General features: G+C 46.0%; 1 protein-coding gene and 1 long non-coding RNA gene across 15 annotated transcripts; one reads left to right on the forward strand and one right to left on the reverse strand.

The window, feature by feature from the left end:
* Positions 1 to 3,213: 3,213 nt before the first annotated feature.
* LOC120682708 lies at positions 3,214 to 17,594 on the reverse strand. Of its 13 annotated transcripts, none has more exons than XR_005678566.1 (9): positions 17,468 to 17,594; positions 16,716 to 17,356; positions 15,931 to 16,017; positions 14,225 to 14,319; positions 14,010 to 14,124; positions 12,516 to 12,794; positions 11,038 to 11,105; positions 3,785 to 4,239; positions 3,214 to 3,672 (listed from the first exon to the last, which is right to left on the reverse strand). It is a non-coding gene; the product is annotated as an uncharacterized LOC120682708 (long non-coding RNA). The 13 variants fall into 13 exon arrangements; XR_005678562.1 differs by adding exons at positions 14,720 to 14,798; positions 14,880 to 15,370 and having other exon boundaries at positions 12,516 to 14,319; XR_005678567.1 differs by adding an exon at positions 14,720 to 15,370 and having other exon boundaries at positions 12,516 to 14,124.
* LOC120682706 (putative ABC transporter C family member 15) lies at positions 4,086 to 17,268 on the forward strand. Of its 2 annotated transcripts, none has more exons than XM_039964704.1 (11): positions 4,086 to 4,217; positions 10,990 to 13,358; positions 13,497 to 13,583; positions 13,677 to 14,339; positions 14,424 to 14,588; positions 14,736 to 15,030; positions 15,127 to 15,341; positions 15,842 to 16,147; positions 16,586 to 16,649; positions 16,777 to 17,016; positions 17,116 to 17,268. In XM_039964704.1, the coding sequence occupies exons 1-11, from the start codon at positions 4,115 to 4,117 to the stop codon at positions 17,235 to 17,237; spliced, it is 4,629 nt and encodes a 1,542-aa protein (XP_039820638.1). In that variant the 5' UTR covers positions 4,086 to 4,114; the 3' UTR covers positions 17,238 to 17,268. The 2 variants fall into 2 exon arrangements, with proteins under 2 accessions (XP_039820638.1, XP_039820639.1); XM_039964705.1 differs by having other exon boundaries at positions 15,842 to 16,093.

Below are 17,594 nucleotides of genomic sequence, written 5' to 3' on the forward strand. Positions count from 1 at the left end.
TTTCAGTCCACATTATCAGAAGCTGGAGTTATTGATTGCATTGTGATGTGGCCCTATTTTTCAAAAAATGGTATATTCTTGAATATATTTGTTTGTGAGCGAACGCATTTTTTTTCTTGGTTTAGCATAGCAAGCTCGTCATACAAGTTGATTGATTGTGCAATTAGGGACTAGGGGATCTGCACTTAATTGGAAATTACGTTGTCTTATGCCCTCTTTGCACATTTATGACCCATGTTTCCCTGCAATCTTGCTTCTGGGACAAGAAAATTGAGATGTAATAATTAATGAAGATGGAGAAACCTTATGTGCTTATTATTGAAACTGCTAGCCATTTTGTGGTACTTAACCCGCAGCTTGTTTGTGGTACTTGACCTTATCGAACATCTCGTGATGGCTTTGCTACGGTACTCCAATTACCTTTTATAGGAGGTAAAAGTTCAAATAAATCTTAGCCCTTGAATATTAGGAGAAAAACTAAATAACTAGTTAATTAAGGAAAAATCTGCCGGCTATCCTAACTACCTGCATGCTGCTTCCGTGGATTTAGCAGGGCTTGCATGTTTGCATGTACGCATGCATGAAAATCTCGATATCCTCCCCTAGACACATTTGTTACATATTGATCTCTCTTGTTTAATTTGGAAACATATTCTTTTCAAGTTTGTCACACACATCTCAAGTTAGATCTTGAACATATGCATTTCATATCATTCCAAAATAACATTATAAACTCACGGTGGTTCCTTCATATGTCACAAAAAATGATGCAAACTCAAGTATGCAAAGGCTCCAATCATGTTCGTGTCATTTCCAAAGAAAAACAAAAAAAAGTTACACTCACACATGTGCACAAGCTCCATCAACGTATCAATCATGTTAGATCTAAATTGTGCATGATACATCATGTATTTATGTTAAAACTTGTGATGGCAAAAAAAAGTTAAATACAATTTGCTGGGTATATATGTCACATGCATGGAGGATAAAAAATAATTCTTGTCTCAATTTAATGGCCGGCACATCATGTGGAAAAAAAATAGAAATATGAGATCTCAACTAATCATGCATGCATGTTAGATCTAATCCTCTATTTTCTAATTTAAAATATATAGAATAAATATTAAAATTATTACCTTCTAACAGGTAATATGACATTATATCAACTGTCCACAGTTATTTGGGTGTACCATAGCAATAATAATTGAATAATATCAATAATAATTGGACATCATAAAAAATAATATCAATTATTATCCTTCCAATTAAATAATAACATGAATTATGGGTCCTTCCATAAAATAATAATGTCCCTTCCAAAATAAATGATGCCACGAATTATGGGTGAATGCATGTGCAAAGGAAAGTAAAGTTTGTGCCAAAGGAAAGTAATATGCGGGTAAAGAGGTGGGTAGATGAATATTTGGTGTAAAAAGAATTAGAATTTTGGTGGAAATATTGTCCTTCTATCAATTTTGTCACCCTCTTTCGTCAAACCTTTGGCCTGACAAGTGGGACCTACATAAGGGGTATGATGGGCCTAATCTTAGTGTAAAATGGTTTCAATTGTTTCAACTTTTATACTATTATTATAGTATAGATAGGACGGCATGGGTGATACTATATTAGTAGTGGCTTAATATGTGCTGTGCTTCACTGGTTCTTCATTGGTTCCTTTGCAGACTTAATTCAACTTTGTTTAGAGAAGCTGGGTGCATGAAAGTTGAATTCAACTTTGAGGTCATAGCTCATATGTCGTAACATCCCGGATTTTTTCTAGAATGTTAATAAGTCAGCAAACGTGGATCTCAAAAATTTTGAGGTAATGTTGTAGTTAGATATATTTAAGTGCGATTTTGCCCTCCTAAAATTCTTAGTAATTAAAAATTATAAATTGAATTAAGGATATAAATGCTAGTGTGAGCCTATTTGGATTTAATTGGGTTTTAATCCACTTTGTTTATTTGAATTCGATTTGGAGATATTTCTAGTTTCTTAAAATTGTGTGGAGTTTAAATTCGAAGTGTGCCCTTCGAATTTAAAGTCAAAAGCTAACCTCTCTAACGCATTACCCAGCCGTTATCAAAACCCAAACCCATGACCCGAACCCCTAGCGTGCGACCCAATCTGCTACCCGGCCCAAACCCAGATCTGCTAGTCCTACCCTAACCCGAGTTCCCCCAGCCCAAAACCTAAACCTGACCCGGAACCAAACAAGCCAGCTTCCTCGGCCTGTTTCCCCCACACCTTGGCCCGCCTTGCACGAATCGCCAGCTCCGCTCGACCTGCGACAGGACATCCGCTGACACAGTGAACAATGGAGCGCACGACCCACGACACCTACAGGGAGCTAGATGGTAGAGTAGGGGCGTGCGTTGTTCATATGGGAGGCCGCCACCTCCCCCGCTCCGTGGACCACGCGACGAGACCACCCAGGCACAGAGGATGAGAGCGGTGATGGCGGTGATGACAGGCCTGATGGGGCCCATTATGAACGGGAGGCACGGCACCAGCAAGGGAGCTAGCCCCCCCCGGATCCGGCGACATTAGGGCAGATCTCCCCGGCCTCAAGGCATGGGATCTCTTGGTCCCTCTCTCTCTCTCTAAGTGGGTCCTTCCCCTTGTGTCATATAAAAGGGAAAGTGCACGTCCTCGCAGGGGATCCGGAGATCGAACTCTCACACCCACTAGTAGACAGAGCACTTGGCCCTCGGCAACAGCAGGGGACTTAGAGCAAGAACGCACACGAGCACTCCACACCAGAGACCGGGGAGCCCATCCCTCTCTCGACTGTTTGTACCCCTACTGCAAACTGATGCAAGATGCACGAGCAAATAGCGAACTTGATGTAGGGATATTCGGCCCCATCTAGTATAAACCTAGTGTCTTCCTTGCATACCATCCGTACCAAACACGCAATCCACGAGAATCACTAGCCGGTGGTAAAAAAAAACACTGGCAGGGCAAATCTGCCCCCGGCACAAGGTGGACTTGACGCAGAGCCCTCTACCATGCTGGCCATCGAGAGGGGAGGAAGAGAGATTGTGGGACGGAGGGAGAAGCACGTGAGGAAGAGGCCCTGCCGCCACCATCCTTGAGCCCTGCCAGGCTTCCGCGTGAAGGCCCTCTGGTGGTGGCAAGGTAGAGGAAGAGAGGCGGAGGAGGGGCTAGGGGTGGTGGCTGCGGTCCACTCGCGTCAAATTGGAAATGGGAAATCGTATCATATGTCAAGATAGAACTATTGTGATGATCTTTAACTTAAAACACAATGCTCATCCCACTACAATTCTACGATGGGAGTTGGCCATCCGAACTCCAATTCGGCATCCATTAAAACTTCCAGTCCCACCAAACAAATAAGAGATTTTTAAGCTTTTACCTCTAAAGTTCCATTAGAGATATTTTCACATTATATAGTATACATTAACTTTGACGAGCATGGCACGACCATGCATGACCAGCGCTGGTCGTCACAAACAACAATTGACGAGTAGGTGGGAAGTGCCAACGCAGCATGCACCTCACCGAATCCCTTGTCTCTGTTCTCCTAAAAGTCGTTGCTCGCAGCGCTGGCGATGGTCGCGGCTGCAGATTATAGCACGGGCAATGAACATTCCTGGAATGCTCCAGATATTGTCCATATGCGTTTGGCCGTTGGAGGCAGTGCCTTGGCTGGCAAGAAATATAATGTACACAGTTAGTCTTGACTTGTCTTTTCTTTAACAGAGGTGTGTAGTGTGTTAACCATTTTTCCTAAAAAAAAGAAGGAAAGCACAGATCATACTATATATTAGGTATTAGCCGCCATATAGTGTCAGTGTCCGTGTCAGTGCATGTCGCCGTCATCCGCACCAGGATTTATCAGAACAATAATCCCATGATCAGCAGGGTCATGGAAACTTGGGGAGGAGGAAATTTCCCAGAAACTAGACTCCTGCTCTTTTTTATGATAAAGTAGCACAAATAGAAGTGGCAGCATTTTTTTTTAAATGTGACTTGACTTACCGCCATTGGGTCCTCCTCCAGTCTCTATTTATATTCAACCTCTGTCACAAAGAGTCTCTTCCTCTCTCTCTCTCCCTCCCTCTCCCTCTAGTCGCAACGGTGGCACACAATGCCATGGACACAGGGAGCCTGGGCTTACTTTGTTCCCATGACGACTCCCAGTCGGACGCACGGGAGGCTCCACCACGGTGGCTTGCTCCACAATTCCTCCAGTAAGCCCCAAATTATATATCCCTGCACCACCAGGCAACTTCTCTGATTAGTCTCCATGGAGATACCTCCTCGAGTCGGCCTAGTATAAGTTTTCAAAAAAAAAAAAGTCGGCCTAGTATTCTCGACTGTTCCCGAAATATAAGACATTCTATGATTTCTAGCCACATTTGATTCTCTTTTTGGTCCTTGCCTTTCTTATAATTAAGTAAATAAACAAGTTTTTCAAAAATCCATACCAAGTTTTTAGCCAAAAATAACAGTTACCACGGTTTATTAATCAGACAGGAACTCGGCAGGAAGCTATCTTTTATTTTGCCTAACCATGTGTTACACCTTAATTCATGGCTAACAAAGACTGAACAATAGCAGGTATTTGATTAAAAAAAAGTAGATAAAGGGTACATATCCGAACAACCCTTTCGTGATCAGAGAAATGCCACACTGCTAGAAAATCCTTCATTAGTACCGGGCGGCCTAACCATGTGTTACACCTTAATTCTTGGCCAAGAAGTTTTAAATATATCTCCAACCAGCAGCTGATGAAATAAACCTAACTAAAAACTAACTGGTAAAAAAAATCCTTTTTCTTCTTGAAATTGTCTGCAAGTTCATTTTTGTTAGAAGATGATGTATGCCCGTATGGGCCGTGCTTGGGCTGGCCGTGTGCCAAGGGCGACAGGCCGCACCTGTCTTGCAGATAGGATGCGCCAGCCCTAGGGGATTAGGATAAGATTGTTTGGACAGGCAAGGATCCCTTAATTGACGGTGTTTCCATAAGTCAATTCTAGGACCTTGCCTATATATATATGCGTGTACCCCTGTATGCTTTTCAATCAATCAATTCCAATTTCTGGCCATATTCTCTTTTATGGTATCACGAGTCTGGGTTCATCGCCCGTCTCTCCTTCCGCTGCCCTAGCGCGCCCTCTGGCTGCGCCCTGGCGTCAGAATCCCCCGTGCTACGACTACCCTTCCATAACCTGGTCTCTCACACCCTCTGTCGTGGCCACCGCTGAGGCCGAGGCCACCAAAGCCGCCGCCGACGCCGCCCCTGCTGCGGCCAAGGCTGAACATCGGGCGGCGCGGGAGGCTGCCCTAGCCCGCGTCGCCTAGGCAGAAGAGGAAGCCGCCGCGGCTGCAAGGGAGTGCGACGCCGCCGTTGCTCACGCGCGCGATGCCCTAGCGCGCGCTGAGCGCGAGCGCTCCCCACCATCCCCTCCTCCGACGATGACGACGATCAGGACACCGGCAGACACTCCCCCGACTCCAGCCCCCAGGACCTTCACCACGCCCTGCTCCTTTACGAAGCCGCGGCCATCGTGAACCTCCACGCGCAGGCTGTGGCGGTCCAGAATATCCGGAGTCTAATCCCCATCGTCCTCGACGTCTCCGGCAACTACGCTCGTTGGCGGATCAGTTTATTCTCGTCGTCGGCAAGTTCTCCCTCGGGATCACGTGCTCTCTGACGCCTCCCTCGCCGCTGCCCAACCTAACTGGACACGCATGGACTGTGTCGTGAAGTCCTGGATCCTTGGATCCATCTCCGACGACCTTGCCGACACCATCTCTGCGGGCGCGATCTCCGCACGTGACGCCTGGCGTGCCATGGAGACGCAGATCCTCGGCAACCGCGAGACGCACGCCCTCTATCTCGACGCTGAATTTCGCGGCTTCTCTCAAGGTGATCTGTCCATCACGGATTACTGCAGGTGTCTCCAACGGATGGCTACTGATCTTGGCGCGCTCGGCGAGGTTGTATCGGATCGGACTCTCATCCTCAACCTCATCCGAGGCCTCAATGAGCACTTCGCCAACATCGGCCTTCACCTTCGGCGGAGCTAGCCCTTCCCCTCCTTCCTCGAGGCAAAGGAGGCCCTACGCTTGGAGGAACTCACCTTCGCGCATCAGGCGGCGACACCGACTGCCCTCGTCGCCACCCAAACTGTCGCGCCCGTCCCTGCAGGTGGCAGTGGCGCCTCCAAGGGCAGCGGCGGGTCTGGTTCCGGGGGCGCTCCGACGAAGCCCTCCAAAAGTCGCCGCAGCAAGTGCGGCAGCAGCAACGGCGGCAACAAGAAGGACGTAGGTGTGTCTTCATGGCAGCCCTCTGGTGGGGCAAGGGGGGGTAGCCCGGGCCTTGGCCGACCTTTTGAAACCCCTGGACAGGGTCCATCTAGATGTGGCCGGGACCCAGCCCTCCCCTAGCTCACCCCCCACAGCTGCCGCAGCAGCAACAGCAGCACCAGCAGGCGCTCCTCGCCTACCAGTAGGCGCTGATGGCACCTTAGCCGCAGAAGCAGCGGGCGGCTACCCCGGTGACCCCCAGCGCCGCCTCCTCCCAGTGGTCTGCAGCTCCTGCGGGGTTCTACAACCCCATTGCTGGTCTCCTGTCGTATTGCCTCGACGTTCAGCACCATGACATTAAATCAACCACAGACATCCGACTAGTACTTCGACTCAGGTGCCTTTTCATATATCACTTCGCACTTGAATTCGTTGTCTCAGTCCACAGCTCCAGGGTCCTTTACTCCTTCTTCCATTGTTGTTGGCAATGGACCACTTCTCCCTGTTACCGGCACTAGCTCTACTGATTTATCTCATTCTTTTCATCTTAATAATGTGCTTGTGTCTCCATAGCTTATAAAGAATCTCATTTCAGTACGCCAGTTTACTACCGATAACAATTGTTCTGTTGAATTTGACCCTACTGGCTGTTCTGTGAAGGATCTCCTGTCCAAGAGACTGGTCGTCAGGTGCAATAGCTCCGGGCCCCTATACCCCCTGCACCTTCCTCCAGCTCACTCCCTGGTCGCTGCATCCTCCGCCTCCCTGTGGCATCGTCGCCTTGGCCATCCCGGACATGAAGCTCTCATCAAGCTGTCCCCCGTCCTCCCGGCATGTTCTACAGACGACGGCTCCTCCTTGTGTCATGCGTGTCAGCTTGGGCGTCATATGCGCCTCCCGTTCAGTGTGTCATCATCTCGAGCAACTAATAAGTTTGACCTCATACACTGTGATTTGTGGACCTCTCCTATTGTCAGTGTTTGGGGCTATAAATATTATTTAGTCATTCTTGATGATTACTCTCACCAATTGTGGACTTTTCCTTTACGTCTTAAATCTGACACGTATTCGACTCTTACTCATTTCTTTGCTTATGTACGTACCCAGTTTGGTGCTCCTATCAAGGCGATTCAGTGCGACAACAGCAAAGAGTTTGACAACTCCAGCACCCGCACGTTCGTCCTGACTAGTGGCGTCCACCTGCGCATGTCTTGCCCCTACACCTCCACCCAAAATGGTAAAGCTGAACGCATAATTCGCACCACCAACAATATTATTCGCATGCTTCTGTCTTAGGTGTACGCTCCCCCCTCCTTTTGGGTTGAAACACTTCATACAGCGACCCACCTTCTGAACGTTCTACCCACCAAGACACTCGACCACTCTACCCCCCCCCCACGAGGCTCTGTTTGGCTCACCGCCGACCTACGAGCATCTTCGTGTCTTCGGCTATAAGTGCTACCCCAGTCTTACTGCCACCACACCACACAATCTCGCTCCTCGGTCAGCTTTGTGTGTCTTTCTCGGGTACTCTGCTCACCATAAGGGTTATCGATGCCTTGATCTTGCCACCAACAAAGTCATCATCTCCTGGCATGTCATCTTCGATGAAGCCGCCTGTCCTTTTACCTAGCAGTCCCCCGTCCTTGCACCCGCGGACCTTGATTTTCTGGACATCACTGACCATATGCCAGCTCCTATCGAACTGTCATATCCTCTCATTGCAGGTACTCCTGGTCGCGGTGCTGTCTCGAGCTCACCGCCCGTCGAGCGCGCCCCTCCTGCACCGGCGTCGCGCAGCGCCACTTCGGCTGTTGTGCCTCCGCCGACGCCGATCGCACCCTCTGCACTGCCACGTGCGGCCTCCTCGTCTGGCGCTCCCGCACAGCCACGTGCGGCCTCCTTGCCCGGCGTTCCCACACAACCACATGCGGTTGCGCCCTTCCCCGACGTCGTGCAACCCGGCGTAGCTGCACCCCCTCCCGGCGCGGCGGACACCCCTCTCCGGGTATACACCCAGCGCGCGCCTCGGGTTCCTCCCAGTTTCGCGCCCCTGGAGTCACCTGCGCCGGCTGCGACGACTATGGCTCCACCTCCTGCCACCCCCTTACCCAAGGGTGGGGCACCTGTCAGCCCAGTAGTGAATGCGCCTCGGATGCGCACTCGGGCTAAGAGTGGGTTTTGGATGCCACTTCGGCCCCTCCTGCACGCCGCCCTGTTTTCTCCTGTGCCAAGACCTTCCGTGGTGGCCTTGCCGACCCCAACTGGCAGGCCGCCATGGAGGAAGAACACCGAGCCCTTCTCCTGAACTTCACCTAGGATCTTTTTCCGCGTCCGCCGCGGGCCAATGTTGTTTCTGGAAAGTGGATCTTCAAACACAAGTTTCAGGCAGATGGCTCTCTTGAGAGTTACAAGGCCAGATGGGTTCTTCGCGGTTTCTCTCAGCGTCCCTGTGTGGATTTTGATGAGACTTTCAGTCCAGTTGTGACGCCTGCCACAGTCCGGACAGTGCTATCACTTGCTCTATCTCGTAAGTGGCCTATTCATCAGTTGGATGTGAAGAATGCCTCCTCCATGGTACTCTGTCCGAGACAGTCTATTATGCTCAGTCGTCTGATTTTGAGGATCCTGCTTATCCGGATTATGTTTGTCGCCTGAACAAGTCTCTCTACGGATTGAAGCAAGCTCCTCGGGCAAGGTACAGTCGCTTCGCTGCTCATCTCCTATCACTTGGGTTTGTTGAGGCCAAATCCGATACTTCACTGTTCGTCTTTTGTTGCGGCTCAGACACTGTCTATCTTCTTCTATACGTGGATGACATTGTCCTCACTGCTTCATCGAGAGCGCTCCTTCGCCACACAATTGCGGCTCTGCAATAGGAGTTCGCCATGAAGGATTTGGGTGAGCTTCATTACTTCCTGGGTATGGAGGTACAGTGCGGTGATGGAGGTCTGTTCCACTCCCCGCGTTAGTACATGATTGATATTCTCAATCGCGCTGGCATGGCTGACTGGAAGCCTATCTCTTCTCCAGTGGATTGCACTCCCAAGCTCTCTGCTGATGGGGGTTCCTGTTCAGGATGCTACTGATTTTCGGAGTCTTGCTGGCGCCTTACAGTACCTCACCTTTACCAGGCCAAACATTGCTTATGCAGTCTAGCAGATCTGCCTCTACATGCATGATCCATGGGAGCCGAATCTCACTGCTCTCAAGCGGATTCTCCAGTACATCTGTGGGATGTTGCACATGGGCCTGACTCTCCGGCCTTCTTCCTAAGCTGAGTTGGTGGTCTACTCCGACACAGATTGGGCGGGATGTCCCAAAACGCGCAAGTCCACCTCGGACTTCGCTGTGTTTCTTGGGGACAATCTGGTCTCCTGGTCATCCAAGCGGCAGAATACAGTCTCCAGATCCAGCATCGAAGCCGAGTATCGCGTCGTCGCCAATGCAGTCGCCGAGGCATCTTGGCTGCGACAGCTTCTCCATGAGCTCCATGCTCCCCTTCGTCGAGCGGTTCTGGTATACCATGACAATATTAGCACGGTGTACATGTCTTTCAACCCCGTCCAGCATCAATGCACCAAGCACATCGAGATTGATCTCCACTTCGTTCGAGATCACGTGGCAGCAGGTGATGTTCGTGTTCTTCACGTACCGACTACATCACAGTACACTGATGTCTTCACCAAGGGGCTACCTACGGCGATCTTCAATGAGTTTCGGTCCAGTCTAAACGTTCGTGGTGCTGCCGATCAGACTGCGGGGGCGTGTTAGAAGATGATGTATGCTCGTATGGGCCGTGCTTGGGCTGGCCGTGTGCCAAGGGCGACAGGCCGCACCTGTCTTGCAGATAGGATGCGCCGGCCCTACGGGATTAGGATAAGATTGTCTAGATAGGCAAGGACCCTTAATTGACGGTGTTTCCATAAGTCAATTCTAGGACCTTGCCCATATATATATATATATATATATATATATATATATATATATATATATAGGCTAAAATGCAACAAGGTGCATTCTCTATACAAAATGCACCCACCCTGTAGTTGCAATCGAGAGAATACATCAATTGCAACTTGGCAGAACTCATTAACAACTGGGCGCAACCAGTTGCAATTGGACACGATATAGTTGCAACTCAGATCGACCCGATTGCAACTGGACGCGAACCAGTTGCAACTAAGCGATAACTAGTTGCAACTCAGACCAATGTGGTTGCAATTGGACACGTTCTGAGTTGCAACTGGACACAAACCAGTTGCAACTCAGACCGACCTGGTTGCAACTAGACGCGAACCGGTTGCAACTGAACAAGAACCGGTTGCAATTGTACACAATCCAATTGCAACTGAGAGGGTGGGTGCATTCTCTATACAAAATGCACCCAGGTGCATTATAACAAAACACTATATATATATATATATATATATATATATGCTTTGCAATCAATCAATTCCAATTCCTGGCCATATTCTCTTTCAGTTTTGCTACAAGAAAAAAAAGATCAGTTTGAAAATCTTTGAAACAACAGCATGTCAAAATTTCAATCCTCAAATGTACTTGATTGCTTCTTTTTCTTAAACACTGATGGGATTAATGGTAGCTACTAATTCCTATGTAAGAATAGCAGAAGAAAAATGAAATTTAGTAAATTTATTCTGCCTTTTTTTGTTTTTGACAAACAAATTTTGCAATGGAATAATGCAGATTCTACTATGTTGCAATATTTGCGAGAATGGCCAGAGCTATATTCACCTTGCTTCTGGATGGGCGCTTTTGCATTGATGCAACTGGTATTCATCATAAGTATATCCAGTCAATTCCTGTTCAACAAAAAAAGATGGTGCATACAGAGATTGAAGAGTGAAGCTACTGAAAGAAATGAGCATTCATATCAGGACCAAAAGAATGCAGTCATAAAGCTGGGTGTATCATATCAAGCATGCAAAGTATGCTGCCTGCTTATGTTAGCAGTTCATATTCTGCGTGTGTTCTTATTGCAGTTCGATGGAAGACTATGTAATTGCGTGTATCCATATTGTGTGCTAAGTGAAGGCTTCCAGGTTCTATCCTGCACGATATTGTCGATAGCAGTATTCAGTTTTCAGGAAACAAAATGTACTAAACTACCATTAATAATTCGATCATGGTGGATATTTTACTTTCTACAATCAATTACCACAGTGGTATTGGATCTCAGGTCAATTTTATCAGACCATGAACACATAGTATATGAAGAATGGACCGATCTATTCAATCTTGGTGTTTGCGCTTATCTGTTTGCAGCTTCAGCCAGAGGAACAACAGGGATCATGATCAACTTCATAGATAGCAGCATAACAGAGCCACTTCTGAATTCATCTATAGGACAGCAAACAGAAGCTGAAAGACCGTATCCCTATGGAAGGGCAGGTATTCTACAACTTATCACATTCTCCTGGATGAATCCTACCATTGCTACTGGATACAGGAAACCTCTAGATAAGAATGATGTGCCAGATCTTGATGGGAAAGATTCTGCTGAGTTCCTCTCTGATTCATTTAAAAAGATCATCGATGATGTGGAGCACAGGCATGGTTTAAGTACTTCATCAATCTATACAGCAATGTTCCTATTTGTTAGACGGAAAGCAATGATAAATGCAGGACTTGCTGTGTTAAGTGCCAGCGCATCCTATGTTGGACCGTCACTGATTAACGACCTGGTGAAGTTCCTCTCAGGAGACAGCCAATATGGACACAAAAGAGGTTACCTTCTAGCTTTAGCTCTTCTAAGTGCTAAAGTTGTGGAAACAATAGCACAGAGTCAGTGGTGGTTTGGAGCTCAACAGCTAGGGATGCGGCTTCGAGCTGCATTGATATCCCACGTCTATCAAAAGGGACTCCAGTTATCCTTCAGTTCGAGGCAGAAGCACAACAGCGGAGAGATCATAAACTACATGGATGTAGACATACAACGGATATCTGATTTTTTATGGTACACAAACTACATATGGATGCTACCCATTCAGCTGTTTCTAGCTGTCTATGTTCTCTATCAAAATGTAGGGGCTGGGGTCTGGGCTGGTTTAGCAGCGACACTGGCAGTAATGGCTTGCAACATTCCACTAACCAGAATGCAGAAAAAGTTGCAAGCCAAGATCATGACTGCTAAAGATGAGAGAATGAAGGCAACAACAGAAGTTCTCAGAAGCATGAAAATACTGAAACTTCAAGCATGGGATATGCAGTACCTTCAAAAGATAGAAGCTTTACGAAGTGAGGAGTACAAGTGGCTATGGAGATCTGTGAGGTTGTCAGCTCTGACAACACTTGTGTTTTGGGGGGCACCTGCATTCATATCCTCCGTAACATTTGGCTCATGCATATTGATGGGGATTCCTCTAACTGCTGGTAGTGTTTTGTCTGCCCTAGCAACATTCCGTATGCTACAAGATCCAATCTTCACACTTCCTGACTTGCTTTCAGTGTTTGCTCAAGGGAAAGTTTCAGTAGATAGAGTAGCAAAGTACCTACAAGAAGAAGAATTGAAATGTGATGCAGTTACACAAGTGCCAATAAGCAACACGTGCTATGCTGTGGAGATCAATCAAGGAACATTCAGCTGGGAACTTGAGACCACTTCTCCGACTCTAATTGATGTAGAGTTAAAAGTAAAGAGAGGGATGAAAGTAGCTATCTGCGGGATGGTCGGCTCTGGAAAATCCAGTCTATTGTCATGCATACTTGGGGAGATGCCAAAGCAAGAGGGGACTGTCAAGGTCAGCGGGAGCAAAGCATATGTTCCTCAAACAGCCTGGATCCTGTCTGGGAATATCAGGGACAACATTCTATTCGGAAATCCATATGACAAGGAAAAGTATGAAAGGATAATACAAGCTTGCACACTGACTAAAGATATTGAAATGTTTGCGAATGGAGATTTCACTGAGATTGGTGAAAGAGGAATTAACATGAGCGGTGGCCAGAAGCAGAGAATTCAGATTGCAAGGTCAATATACGAGGACGCTGATATTTACCTCTTTGATGATCCTTTTAGTGCAGTAGATGCTCACACTGGAAGTCACATTTTCAAGGTTTGTTTTGCAGTTCCAAGAAATGCATAAATATATTTCAATTATGTACTGTGAATTTCATATGTTCACCATTTAGGACTTTTAGGACAGCAGTTGGTCAGTACATATTCTAAGTAAATAAATAATTGGATCATGCAGGATTGTGTAATGGGAATCCTCAAAGACAAAACAGTACTGTATGTGACCCACCAAGTTGAATTTCTTCCAGCTGCAGATCTTATACTGGTAGGTGCCAAAAATACTTTTTTGTTTAGCTAATTATGTCCAAAGACCAAAGGTAAAGATGCCAAGTAACTGATCATGTGGATACAAGCACAGGTGATGCAGGGTGGAAAGATTGTGCAGAAAGGGAAATTTGATGAACTCCTTGAAAGGAATATAGGATTCGACGCTATAGTCGGAGCCCATAGCCAGGCTCTAGAATCTGTCGTAAGTGCTGAGAGCTCCAGCAGAATATCCTCTGATAACCAGAAATCAGCATATAGAGAAGATGAACTCGATGCAGAAAATGGAGCAGATGATCAGCTTCAAGGCATAACAGAACAAGAGCCAGCACGCGATGTCTCGCACGAAACCAATGAGAAAGGGAGGTTAACACAAGATGAGGAGAGAGAAAAGGGAGGCATTGGCAAGAAAGTTTACTGGGTGTACCTGAGGACAGTTCATGGTGGTGCTTTAGTTCCAATAACAATCGCTGCACAGTTATTATTCCAAATATTTCAGGTAGCAAGCAACTATTGGATGGCATGGGCATCCCCTCCATCATCTGCAACCAACCCCACAGTCGGATTAGGCCTCCTTTTCTCTGTGTATATAGCACTATCTATGGGAAGTGCATTATGTATCTTCGCCCGCTCCATGCTCACATCACTAATCGGTCTGCTAACATCAGAAAAACTGTTCAAGAACATGACCCGGTGCATCCTGCGTGCCCCAATGTCCTTCTTTGACTCCACACCTACTGGGAGAATTTTGAACAGGGTTAGTTTTATGAAAAATTCATACCGCATCACATGCCTACACAATACTAAACTACTAAACTAATGTGTGCTTTTCATGTAACAGGCCTCCAACGATCAAAGCGTTCTAGATCTGGACATAGCAAGCAAGTTTAGTTGGTCCATGCTTTCAGTCATACAAATCCTGGGGACCATTGGTGTTATGTCACAGGTTGCATGGCCAGTTTTTGCCATCTTCATTCCAGTGATGGTGGTCTGTGTCATTTATCAAGTATGAACTCTTAAACAAGAATTTCAGATCTTGATTACAATTTAGTTTTATCTTTACAATTATGCATACATTTACTATTGCAATAAAAAAATTAGAGGAAGCTTAAATAGCAGTTTTATGAATCCATATACTTTGTACAATATGCAGCGCTACCAAATACCGGCAGCAAGAGAGCTGGCTCGTTTGTACAAAATCCAAAGGGCTCCAATCCTACACCATTTTGCGGAGTCACTTTCCGGAGCGCCGAGTATTAGAGCATATGGACAAAAAGATCGTTTCAGAAAAGCAAACCTTAGTCTTTTGGACAATCACTCCAGACCATGGTTCCATAACATCGGTTCCATGGAGTGGCTCTCTCTCAGGCTAACCATGCTATCCACTCTTGTCTTTGCGGTTTGTTTGATTCTGCTAGTCAGCCTTCCTCATGGTTTATTGAACCCAAGTAAGATGTATATATATCCATAACTCTTGGTGATTACAGAATACTCAATATGTCCTATGTTTAGTGATTTTCAAACTAATATAATTATAAATGCAGGCATTGCTGGACTTGCAGTGACTTATGCATTGAACCTCAACAGTCAGTTGACGTCTATGATTTGGAACATTAGCAGAATAGAGAACAAAATGATATCAGTAGAAAGAATACTGCAGTATTCAAGGATACCTAGTGAGGCTCCTCTAGTAGTTGACTACTGCCGCCCACCAAATAGCTGGCCGCAAGATGGAGCTATCAATATAAGATGCTTGGAGGTATGTGAAAAAGAATCATGAGTTATGGCCTAACATGGTTGCAACCATAGTGTTACTTCACCAATCAAATCTAGAATATATTGAGTTGGCCAAAGCAATTTAACTTATGCATTAAGGTTGAATAACCATGTGCACAAACCAAGCTGTCAGAAAAATTTATCTAGTTAAAGCACTCAGTTAATAAAAATTATGCTACACTTTACCAAAGAGAAGAATAAGAATATCACAAAAAAATAATAAGAGCAAAATAAAGAGCCGGCCCATCATTGTTTCTGTTGCAAAACAATTTAATTACATTTTTATATGAGAAAAAAAAGAATACCAAATGGTCAAGCAGGGAGAACATTAAAAATCAGGACAAAGAAGTAGAAGCCAAATACAAATAATCATGTAGCTCTTACTTCTTATTTTCTAGATAATGAAACCTGTATTATGTATTTCATCTCAATATATGCCTTTGCTCAGATGGAGATACCTAATATCACTTTTTCCTTTTACAGGTCCGATATGCAGAGCATCTCCCATCTATTTTGAGAAACATATCATGTACAATTCCAGCAAGGAAGAAGGTGGGGATTGTAGGACGTACCGGTAGTGGAAAGTCAACTTTTATCCAAGCACTTTTCCGGATCGTTGAACCACGGGAAGGCACAATCGGAATCGACAATGTTGACATCTGCAAAATAGGGCTTCATGATTTACGGAGCAGACTTAGCATCATTCCACAAGATCCAACAATGTTTGAGGGAACTGTAAGAGGGAATCTTGATCCACTAAATGAGTACTCTGATCAACGTGTGTGGGAGGTAACTTAATCAACTAAAGATACCGTCATGATAAAGATAAAGAAAACCTTATTTATCATGTGAGGGGCTAAGTCATCATACATTAACATATTACCTCACAATGCATGTTCCGTATTGCCACCAAAATTTTGAAGGGGCTGAAGCCAGAATGGGGGAACGGATGCAATTGGTGTATAGTATAGGTGCATCTAATGTACATACTCCAACAACAAAAAATGTACATACTCCAGGGTTTAGGGGTAGTATTAGTAACACTAAATGATTCCTAAGAATTTTCTTGTAACTCATAAGCAACTTGATCAAAATTCATAATCTAAATGACATAAAAATGAACAGAAAAAGGGAAAGTTCCAGTAAAAAATAATTACTGGAGGGAGTGGAGAAGATTCTACTGCTTCTAACACCTGATTAGAAAATTGGTTTCCTTATTTTGATTAGGTATTGGACAAATGCCAGCTTGGCGATATAGTTCGGCAAAGCCCAAAGAAGCTGGATTCAACAGGTAATGCACTCTTTCAGGTCCGGTGGCTAAATGCAAAAAAGTTGTTCATGGGCAGGTAGTAGTTACCATAGCCTGTAGGTAAGGATATCTTCGACAAGGCTATAATCAAATGGGATAACCCCTGCAGTTGTGGAGAATGGGGAAAACTGGAGTGTGGGCCAGAGGCAGCTGTTTTGCCTTGGTAGGGTTCTGCTAAAGAGAAGCAACATCCTTGTACTCGACGAGGCAACTGCTTCAGTCGACTCCTCCACCGATGCAATTATCCAACAAACCATCCGCCAAGAGTTTGGGGACTGCACAGTGTTGACAGTAGCGCACAGAATTCACACGGTTGTTGACAGCGACCTCATCCTTGTCTTCAGTGAAGGTAAGACTCAGCTTCAATGAACAAACACCAGTCCGCTGCATGTTACTGGAGGACCTAGCTGCAGTGATATTAAAATCCATACTATTTTATGATGAGAAGGAAGGATCGTTGAATACGACACGCCGTCGAAATTGCTGAAGAACGAGAACTCTGAATTCTCCAGGCTTGTCAAGGAGTACTCGACGCGGTCCCACCGCTACACCCGTGGAGCAAACAACTGAAACGGGGGCAACGAGCATGGCATGGGGCCAGGGATTGAACTTCAGTATCAATCATAGCGAGCGGCATAGCACTAGCTCCTAGCTTCAGACTGATTCCGTTGCTGATAGGAGCATGCGTTCTGTATAAGAAAAATAAACGATAAACATGATATCAGTAATATGTCATGTCATATGGGCTGCTGAGAGCAGTAAGTAAATTTTGGACTGTAATATGTGATCAGGGGTCTTACAAGCAACGCATCCCGTCAGGCATTCCATCGAGCAGGTGCTGTGCAGTGGGCATCCCTCGCCGGAGTGGGGTTGGGAGCCGGAAGAAGAGGAGCGATTAGGGTTGGGGAATATGGGGAGTCTAAACAT

This window comes from Panicum virgatum, chromosome 7N (genome assembly GCF_016808335.1).
Source record: "Panicum virgatum strain AP13 chromosome 7N, P.virgatum_v5, whole genome shotgun sequence".
Classification (NCBI taxonomy): Eukaryota; Viridiplantae; Streptophyta; class Magnoliopsida; order Poales; family Poaceae; genus Panicum; species Panicum virgatum.

What these genes read in the sequence shown, in the direction of transcription:
- LOC120682706 (XM_039964704.1), top strand. Translation starts at nt 4,115, where the DNA reads ATGCCATGGACACAGGGAGCCTGGGCTTACTTTGTTCCCATGACGACT. An exon ending in CTGGAAGTCACATTTTCAAG is followed by an intron (nt 13,359 to 13,496) that starts GTTTGTTTTGCA and finishes TGGATCATGCAG; the next exon opens with GATTGTGTAATGGGAATCCT. An exon ending in CATCCTTGTCTTCAGTGAAG is followed by an intron (nt 17,017 to 17,115) that starts GTAAGACTCAGC and finishes TATGATGAGAAG; the next exon opens with GAAGGATCGTTGAATACGAC.